Here is a 9,951-nt window from a genome sequence, read left to right on the forward strand (position 1 = left end):
GGCCCAGCAGCTTCATTCCATCCTTCCAAGTAGTTTTTCACCAATCTGCCCAGTTTTGCATTGCTTCAGTTATAAAAAAAACCACTCATGAAAGTAAGACCACTGTTATTCCTACACCTCAGATAACAAGAATCAACTGCTGGATTATTTGCTATGAAACATGTCTATCTGAAGAGTTATCTAAACTACTAAAAAAAGTTTTATTGCCAAGAAACACCCTCTTGAAACTAGGGCCAAGGCATCTCAGTTTATTTAGGCACTTTGATGCACCCAAATTATGACCAGACCAACACTGTAGAGAAATCCCTCATCTTCAAAATGCAGTGCTAAGCACAGGTGGGCTCACCAGGGCTGGGGCAAGAAGGGAGAGGACAACCTCAGAGCATCCTCTAAGGCTTGTTGACTCTAGGTGCTTTCTGCATAAGCAAGCAAAATTCACTGCCTCTGAAATTATTTCACTGGAAGTATTTACAGAAGACTTGACAAATTTTATTACCTTGCCCATTTTCCCTCCAATGCCCCCCTTCCCTTCCTCCCAAAAAAAAAAATTTCAGCAAATTGAAAACAGTTTTAAAAAAGTTCTTCTTGGGAAGAGGCTCAGAAACAGGGGCTGTTGGCTTTGAACAATGAGTTATCATTAAAAAACTTGCCAGAGCAGGTAACACCAACTAACCATGTTTAATGTCAGTCTAATCTGAAATGGCAAGATCAGGCATTACAGATTAAGCAATTAAAATTAATTGTACACAAACTCATGCAAGTTAGCATTGACATTTTAATCAGGAGTTTTACCATCTCTCAGCAAGCAGCACTGAGGAAAAGTGGTGCAAGAGTTTCATGACTATTGTCCCTAAACACAGCATGTTTGAACATAGATTTAATCCCTGAGCCAAGATAATGCATTACAAAGCCAACAAAAGTCACACTGCACTGAAGGGATCAAATTCCAGCTTTCCAAATGTCTGCAGAATTCCTTGCTTCAGGAATGTCCATGACCTTTGTGCCTACACATATTGTTTGCTCATGGAAACCCACCCAAGGCACCTGAATATACTCTTCAGTGACCATTAGTATTTTAGGTAAGGGACAGGGTTTAAATATCTGCAAGCATCCTTTTCACCTCAGGATGCAACTCAATTTTTCCACAAAAAAAGTCAAGAGCACAGCCCGCACTTTGCACTGGTAAGCTCCAGATTGTTGAGTGCATACAAATATAGATATAAATGCCTGCAAGTTTTATTGAAGGTCTTAACTGTATTAGAAATGAAAAGCAACACAATGAAGAAACTACTAAAAAAAACTGCTCTGGAGTGGAAATGCATCAAAGGTGAATACAAAGCTTGACTGTTTTAACTTTATAATCAAAAGCAGTGGAAAAAAGTCTATATTAAATAAATTTTTGATATCTAGAATTGAATGCATTTATTTTTCTCCCGTGATTTGGGAGTAGAAGAGTAAGACCTCGATTTTAAAGTATCTGAATTTCACAATCTGAAATTTAACCTGTAACTCAGCTGACCCACAGATAACTGCTTATCAAGAGGTCACCGTCTTCCATTTCCCTGCTTTGTCAAACAAGGAAATTGCACTGTATGTCTTTCATAGGAAAAATATTTACACAGAAAACAATTTAAGATTAAGCACTGTTATTGAAGCAATGTAACAATAAATCTTTCCTAAAAATTCTGCTAATGCATATCTAGCAATTTGTTTGGAGATACTACACTCAGTGTAATTTAAATAGCACTTGAAACATTCCAACAGGAATCACATTGCACTGGAAGAAGCCATGTGCTTCTCTTACATTTCTGTACACACCTAGCTACAGCCTGTGCATTATTGCACAGGTTTACAATGCCAAGTTTCTATATAGGTACCTATCACACTACAGACTGAAGTTCTTTGGAATGAAAAGAAGCACAGCACATCTTAGTCTCTATGCTGTAATGACTTAAGGCTTCTTGCAGCTTTGTTTGCTTGGTCAATGCAAACCAGAGGAAACGCCATCCATTTTTGCTCATGTTTTGGAGTTGGAATTTGATTTAATCAGGTAGATTAAAACTTGCTGAAGCTTCAGACAAGTAGATCAGTGTCAAATCAGTTGCGGACTGCTCCAGGCCCTTCCGGAAGGAGGGATGCAAAAAAAGTCTTTAAAAAAAGCCATGCTGTGGTCATAAGTGAAGGGCTGGCCTGCTGGTATTCTGGTAAAACTTGTCCCTCCTCAGAAGATGCCTCTGGTTCATCTACTCCACCTGCGTTTTCTTCCTGCTGAAATAAAAGATATTTAGTAAGTGAGTAGCATTTAAAAAAATGCTGTTTGACACCCAATTTTAACATGTTATTGTTACTCTTTCAGAATATAACAGGCATACTTCTGTACCAAAAATGTCATCCCTGAACAACGTAGCTGGAAGAGCAAACTGCACACTACTGTTGCTGGCTTACTCATGATACATGTTCAAGAACACTGTTTAGGACAAATACCTACAGCAAGAAAGCAGTGACACACATGAGACCAAACAAGTGAACTGTTTATACATTTACAACCATCTTTAAATAACATTCACTGACAAACCAGAAAAGTCAACTTGAAGTGAAACACTCAGATTGCTTATACATTCAAGTAAATCTTGTCACTAGATTAGTCTAAATGTTGTCTTCAGTTATAGAATCTGCTCAGCTTGTGAAAAGACCACTCTCCATCACTGCAACAGGTACAAACCTACCCCTACCTACTGCAAATGCCTGCCTTTTCCCCAGTCAGATGAAAACCTGATGAGCCTATGAGTTCTGCTACAAAGGTACCCTCTTCTAATCAAGACTTGCAGCATAAACTGCCAGAGATGCATATTTATGAGGAATTACCAGGATTATGATCTAAAAATAGAAATAAATTCCCATGAGATGACAAAGACTTTCAGTTTCGTAAAAAAAAGTCACTGTGAGGACATACTAGTGTACAGAAACTACAAGATAACATGCAGCCTGAAATATTTGTAGAACAGAAGAATTAACCATGCCAAAGGAAGTAAGCTGGCAATTATTCCACCCTGGAAAACAGCTTCTGACAAAAGAATCTGAGTTTTACTGTTTGCTACTACCTGTAGTTAGCAAACTGAAAATAAAGCTTCACAGGATTTCATCTTCATGACTTATAAACAAGACAATACCTGTAAATTATTGTTCTGATCCTGGTTTACAGCAGCTTGAGGAGGAACATTGTTTGGGAGCAGCTGAACTGGCCTTCGTCTGAATGGAAGCCATCCAACATAATGCCTAGGAAAGCCAATAGACTTATTAATACTGGTGAAACACTCTTGCCTGTTACGTCAAGACAGTTCAAGTAACATCTGACTGCTCAAAGACTTACAACTGCAAGTTCAACATGTTAAGATCTAGTCTGCCCTGACCTATGGAGATGCTGGAGGGCATACTTTTAAAGCCTTCGCTATTAACAAAGAAACTATGAGGCAGAAGCAGAAGACCAAGTATCTGCTAGCATTCAAAGTAACAGGTATAAAGCTGGATGTAGTGCTGCTTAATCAGGACCCTAAGCCTGCTGGAGCATGCTGACATAGCGGATACAAGGAGAGCTTAGAGTTCACTAAGTCAAGTGTCATGCACACCCCTGGGTAGCTTCTCTGCACTCACCCTAGGAAAGCTGTACAATAAACAACTTAAGACTGGTACTGCCTCACACACATAACAGGCCATTTAGAGCTGCTTAGGAAGTCAGTGTCACTGCAGCACCTGCACCAAAATGCAAATTGTTTAAAGTTAAATTTAATACTGATAATCCTAAAGTGTAAGGACTAGTAAAGCAGCAAGTAACTTTCCAAGTTTTATGCAGACTTTGGAGAGTGAAAAGCTGAATGTTTGAACTGTTCCACAGTATCAACTTCTAGACCTACCAACAGCAATTCAAAGGTTAGTATTACTTGTTTCACTGGTGGTCAAAAAGTTTAAGAGGGGACAGATTATCTTTCCTAGACAAAAGATGCCAAATGTACCAGCTGAAGGCCTGTCATCTTTATTGACTTTATCTAAGACATGGCCCCAAGTTTTTCCTCTACGAAGACTGGAAAACAACTCAGGACATTTGTATTCAGTCTAGTTTTGTCTGCTCTCCAGAGAGGTAGCACACAGCAGAAAAACCCATGTGGCTACATGACTTACAGATAAGGTATGAAATTCTCTTCCAGACAGACATCATGCAACTGTTTGACAGGCAAGTGTTATTTACATTTGAACCTACATGTCTGTCCACTCTACTGAGCTACTTTGGTTTCAAACAGTTCTCTAAAGAAAGCAAACTATGCCAGAATAAGCTTTAACATGACAAAGTGTAACATAGCCATTCGCTATCACCCATTCTTCATCCAATCCAGGACTAGGCTATAGTTATATGCTTATGCTAAACACTAAGCTATGCCAGGATAGAAGGAATGTTTCAACTTTTCTGCATGTAAGAGTCATATGAAACTCAAATACAAGAAAGCTCACACAGCAGAGCTTAATATTTCAATGAAATGTTTTCAAAGATTACACTAAATATGAATATCATACACTTACAGATACATCAAAACAGTGCCGCCCATAACCAGGAGAAATCTGCCAACACTAGAGTAGAAATAGATGATGTTGACAAAGACATAGAACAGCGCTGCTGAGTAGAACCAGTCCAACCAATCTCGATTGCCACCCTCCTCCTCTTCCTCCATGAGTGGACCCCCTTGGGCATTCATTCGTAGGTTTTGGTTGGCTGCTGGGTTAACCTGCGGAGCAACATTGTTGTTTCCAGGCTGATTTTGTGCAGGAAATGGGTCTGGGAGAGGAGCAGGGGATGTCACTGGTGCCACTGGTATCTCCTGAGAACGCTGTGTACGGGATGGGTCAGCAGATGCAGCAGTAGAAGCCAAGCTGAAAACCAGAGAAAAGTACAGAATAAAGCTTGGTGAAATGCTTTTACATGTGATGTTGGTATTAAACTGCTTAATCTGTTAAAAGTGTAAAACTAGAGTCACATTATACATGCAAGTAGAAATCATCAAGTCTAGCAACTACAGCAGGATAGAAGATGCAAGTTTTGTTTCCTCTTATGACAACAGTTAAGTGATGACTTGAACAAGTCAACCCATGCCACAGTTTTACCTCGTTTTAAAAACTTCAGTGCTTCATAGAAACTTTCTGAATACCTTTAGATTGCTCAGAGAACATTTCTACAATTCTTAGCTTTACCTATGACAAGGATTTACAGTCAGTGGTCTATAACCTACTTTAAGTGGCCAGAAGAAGATGGCATAGAGATAAGGCTCATCAGCAGGATTTAATTTACTCTGCAGACACCTGCTCTCCCAGTGGAAAAAGTTCCAGATCTGCAAACTGCAAGACTCAAAGCCACTGGCCTAGACAGCGAGCCAAACACCAAGTGACAGTTAGAGGCACATGCCACATGTATTTCCACATCATACAATGTAAGGTACCAAAAAAATGTGTATCCCAACTGAGTTGCATCAAAAGAGAAAGCTTGTGGCAGCTCTTCTATTTCCTTATATTACGGTTTCTACTTTCCACTGGTAGTTTTTTTTTTTAAAGAAAACTTACTATTGCATGTAATATTGTCTTGCATAAATCTGCTGAAACCAGGACATCTGAAGCATGCTGTAAGTTGTGTAAGCCGAAAACCCAGGAGCCACGCTTTGGAAGGGATGCCGAGCTGTTTCAATCCTTGTTTGAAATTTAAACATAATACAGCTGTTAATAAATACGGGACAAACTGGGAGACTGATTTATTACATGACACATGCAAACAGCTTCTGCCATTTTGTGCATCCCAAGCACAAAATTCATATTTAAGGTATTTAAGACATCTCTTTACCCAGGTGAATAAAGGGAAGACTTGCAACTAATAGAGCAGAGCATTTCTCCTTTAGCTTCCTCAGTGTCCACCAAAACTTACGGATCCTCATCACCCTTGGCCTATATGCTATCAGCTTAACACAGAACATGTGACATAAGGAGCTGGCATTCAAAAGTCTGCCCAGATTGACAACATTTTAAGAACTTCACTGACATATGCAACACACACATTTACCTAGTACTAGCTTCTGCTGAAGACTGGCTGGCAGAAGAGCATCTCCGTCTTTCACCATTTGAGGAAGATACAGAAGGTTCTTGACTAGCTTCTGGCAATACTTTTGGCTGATCAGTTTTAACCTGGGGATAACAATGCAGTTAGTCAGGACTTATTCAGAACACAAAGAAAGTCTTATGCAAAAAAGGTTATACCACACTGAACATAGTTTTAAAAGCACCATTATACAGTTCATACACTTTGTCCTGAGGCACCTCCCCTCTAGGTGCTGTCACAGTACTAACACTGCTCTTAATCACCATTCCACTAGCAACTCATCAACACTTTAAAGCTCCTTAAAAGTGGCTTGATTTTACTCTTTTCAAGATATCTAGGTCTGTATTTTATAATTCTGTTGCACATACAGTCAGGTCCTGTCTAGTTATAAAAATGCAATTGGAAAAATATGGAGAACTGCACTCAAAACAGTTTAGCTTGTTAGCTATAATGTGTTTACACTTGAATACATAAACTGCTGTATAGAGATGCTAAGTCAAGAGCTGCTCTGTGCTAATGTATCTGTACAATATCCAAATGAGAGCTAGCTCACATCTGACAAACTCCAAGCATAAGTAGACTAAACTCCAGTTGTCTATAATGGACAATATAAGTGTACCTTTAAACACACTAAAACACTCTTTGAAGTAAAATACATCTTTAGCCATTTGGTATCTATTGCACTTAACACCAGTAAGTACTCAGTTCAAGTACTAATGATCATCTTGAGCTTCCGGTATGCGGTCTTTCCAAGTCTTTAATAAGAGCAGTTAAACAGTCTTCAACTAAGTCTTCTTTCTTTCTCATACACTGATATGGGGTCAGAAGTCCTTTTCCGTCCTAAAACAACTGTTTTCTGCCCACAAGCACAGTCTTTCTGTCCAAAAGAGCCAGGCATGTGACAGGTTATATACTATTTAACAAAACTGAGTTTACCAGATATAGGCTTTGCCTGGTAGAGAAATGCTGTATTTTACAACTAGGTTGTAGTTTTGATATTTCTCAACAAATGCCATTACAATCTTTACTTATGAACCATAAATCAGTTTCTATTGAACTTATTCAAAATAGTTTTCACATCTCTAACCAATAGAACTACTGCCAGAAGCAATACTGTTATGACACCTGCAAGAAAAACCTACAGCAGAGACATTTAAAATAGCCATTACTTTCCGTTCTTCAGATAGTCGTAACGTACTACTCTGAATCTTGAGTTTAAGTCAGTATGACTACCTTTGCATTGGTTTCTTGTAGAATCGCAGGAGTCTTGAGGTTGTACACCAGATGAAGAGCATGCAATTCCTCCTGCTAAAACATAAGTGAGGGCACATTAAAAAAGCCATTGTTTCACCTTGCTTGATATATTAGCACAGCGTAAAAGTTTTTGTACCTTTGGCAGCAGCTCTCTCAGATAATGATGATCAAGCAGTAGCTTTCCAGAGTAAATCAATCTTTGGTCCTCTTCAGGCTTTGAGGGAAGACAGAGTATGGTGGTTACTTACTCTGGCAAGTGCATGTGAACATTAGACATTTGCGTTATGCATAGAATTGATTAATATAATTTGTGGCCAAATGGACAGATGCATGCAATTCTAAGTACCTCACACATTAACTTGCACAGGGAACTGTGCACATCTAAGAATTTGGCTAATACGATTAGAACAGTTGATTACTGAAGTGCAAAATTCCTAGCACTGAGATCTAAACTAGTAGGAAGATAAAAAGCATTCCTTTAGCAAATGATTTGCTACATGCCAACTCTTTTACAATCCTGACAAAAGCCCTTGTGCTTCTTAGAAAGAGAGGTTTGCAGTACTGTCTAATCTGAGCAGCACTGAAGGTGCTATCAAATAAATCTGTTAGACCCCCTGAGATGAATCTGAGCAGCTGTTCACTTAAAATCCCTCTACTGCTGCACAACAGTCAGTGAGAACAGATTAATCTTGTTTCTGGGCAATCACCTTCCGCATAGGGAAAGTAAGTCTTCACACAGCTTATTAGAGCTTTCATACATGCTAGTAAGTCACATCTCAAGTGGCCGCTAAAAAAGTTCACACGTGATGCAATGCTGTTAGAGCCTAGATCAGCATCCAGAAGCTGGACGAGGTGGCTTGCTTCCACTGAATTTAGTCATCAAGAGGCAAAAGCATATATCCTCCAGTGAGGACATTTTGTATATGAACTTATGCCAAATGCCGATCAAGGGAGACAGAACAGCACTACATGCTCACCAAACTTTCATGATGTCAATCCACAAGATCTTGCAACTTAAAGCAACCCAGACTTTGGCCTTTAAAATTTCAAAGAGCTCTGCAAAGTCTGTTACAGAGCTATAAACACACTGAGCTGCTGTCTTCAAGGCCTCTTGCTTTACAGTGCAAGAATCAGCTTTCAAATGCTGTTCCTATTAAATCAAAAAAGTGTCTCAGTCCACTGCCTACATCTAAGATATTTTATGTGATTTCATAGGTGCTGTTCAACAGGAAACCTTGTAGATACACTTTTTTTTTTTGCATAAAAAGTAACATTTATTGACCTCGCCCGCAGTTCAGCTCAACTTCTCCCCCAAAAAAGTAGAAAAGTTTCTAACCATATGCTGTAAACACCTCCAAAGTACACCCAGTGCCCTATCACGCAAAGTTAATATTTAACAGCGGTTAAACAAGAAACCGAATTAACTCCCAAAAATAACTTCCAGCTCAGTCTGAACAAGTTTCACGTCTATATTTACCAGCAAACAACGGGCAACTGATACAACGTGGTGCATGCCCCCCTCCCCCGGATCATTTGCAAAAGCAGGTGCTGGAAATGTTCCCCCCTCCCCCAGTTTTTTTTTTTTCTTCTTTCTTTTGCAATCTCGCTAAGGACTTGCGTCACTCGGCCGACCCGGCGGCGGCCCCGGAAGCCCGGCCGGGGGACTCGCGGTCACCCCACTGGGGCGGCTGCCACCGGGTTGGGGGTAGCGCCCGCAGCCGCGACGGACTCGCCCGGGGCGACCGTTAGGGGCGAGGCGGGAAGCGGCTCGCGCGCGGCGCCGACGCCCTTAAGGCCGGAGGTGGGGGGGGAGGGGACACTACCACGACAACACTCACCGGTGCCTCGGGTATGAGGCGACGCAGCTCGGCCTTGAGGCGCCGCACGGTCCAGGCGGGCTCGGCGCGGAGCCGCAGGTCGGGGTGCCGCTGCGTGGGGCTCTTGACAAGCAGCGCGAAGGGCTCCTCCATGGCGGTCGCCCTCCCGTCACCGAGCCGGCAGGGTAGCGACCCCCACCCGGCCGCCGGCGGGGCTTTATAGCGTCTCGGGACAGCCCCGGCCCGCCCCGCCTCGCCCCTCAGCCTGGCCGCGCTGGCTGGAGTTGATTGGCTGCGACGGGAGAAGAGGCTGCTACGTGGGCCAATGGGAAGGGGCGCCGGGTGGAGGGCGGCAGGAGGGCGGTGGCAGGGAGCAGCGGGCAGGGCGCGTGACTGGGCGGTGCCAGGGGGAGGGGGGGGTCTCCGGGGCGTTGCAGGGCGCGGGGGGGGGGGGGTGTCGCCTGGGGGTTGCCATGGTGACGGGGCCTTGGCCCGGCCGGGTGCCCCGCGAGGGGTTGGCGGCCATTGCGCGGTGCCAGCGGAGCGCGGTGGCGGCGGCCCTCTGCCGGGCCGGGACTGAGGGGAGAGAGGAACCCCCCTCGCCCCCCTCTTGCCCCATGTTTTGGGGGAGCCTCCGGCGTGGGGCAGGCTGGAGGTGGCCGAGAGACGAGAGGGCAGCCGGCCGCCAAGGGCCAGGCCGAGCCCGAGGGAGCCACTGCAGCCTCTTAGCAACACGCAGCCTCCTGCTGC

The 9,951-nt window shown here is 42.8% G+C and overlaps 1 protein-coding gene across 4 annotated transcripts; it reads right to left on the minus strand.

The window, feature by feature from the left end:
* Positions 1-659: 659 nt before the first annotated feature.
* On the minus strand, positions 660-9,469 carry HERPUD1 (homocysteine inducible ER protein with ubiquitin like domain 1). 4 transcript variants are annotated; one of them, XM_026104079.2, is made up of 8 exons: positions 9,223-9,469; positions 7,521-7,598; positions 7,364-7,435; positions 6,095-6,216; positions 5,605-5,727; positions 4,573-4,920; positions 3,171-3,276; positions 660-2,265 (listed from the first exon to the last, which is right to left on the minus strand). In XM_026104079.2, exons 1-8 carry the CDS (start codon positions 9,352-9,354, stop codon positions 2,098-2,100), a joined length of 1,149 nt encoding a protein of 382 aa, XP_025959864.2. In that variant the 5' UTR covers positions 9,355-9,469; the 3' UTR covers positions 660-2,097. The 4 variants fall into 4 exon arrangements, with proteins under 4 accessions (XP_025959864.2, XP_025959863.2, XP_025959862.2 ...); XM_026104078.2 differs by having other exon boundaries at positions 7,364-7,438; positions 9,223-9,467; XM_026104077.2 differs by having other exon boundaries at positions 660-2,268; positions 9,223-9,466.
* Positions 9,470-9,951: the final 482 nt, after the last annotated feature.

This window comes from Dromaius novaehollandiae, chromosome 13 (genome assembly GCF_036370855.1).
Source record: "Dromaius novaehollandiae isolate bDroNov1 chromosome 13, bDroNov1.hap1, whole genome shotgun sequence".
NCBI lineage: Eukaryota > Metazoa > Chordata > Aves > Casuariiformes > Dromaiidae > Dromaius > Dromaius novaehollandiae.

Excerpts from the sequence above, each read along its gene's own strand:
- HERPUD1 (XM_026104076.2), bottom strand. The coding sequence starts at position 9,354 with ATGGAGGAGCCCTTCGCGCTGCTTGTCAAGAGCCCCACGCAGCGGCAC. Across the intron at positions 7,599-9,222 it reads GCCTCATACCCGAGGCACCG|CCTGAAGAGGACCAAAGATT; the intron begins GTGAGTGTTGTC and ends CTTCCCTCAAAG. Across the intron at positions 6,217-7,363 it reads TACAAGAAACCAATGCAAAG|GTTAAAACTGATCAGCCAAA; the intron begins GTAGTCATACTG and ends TGTTATCCCCAG.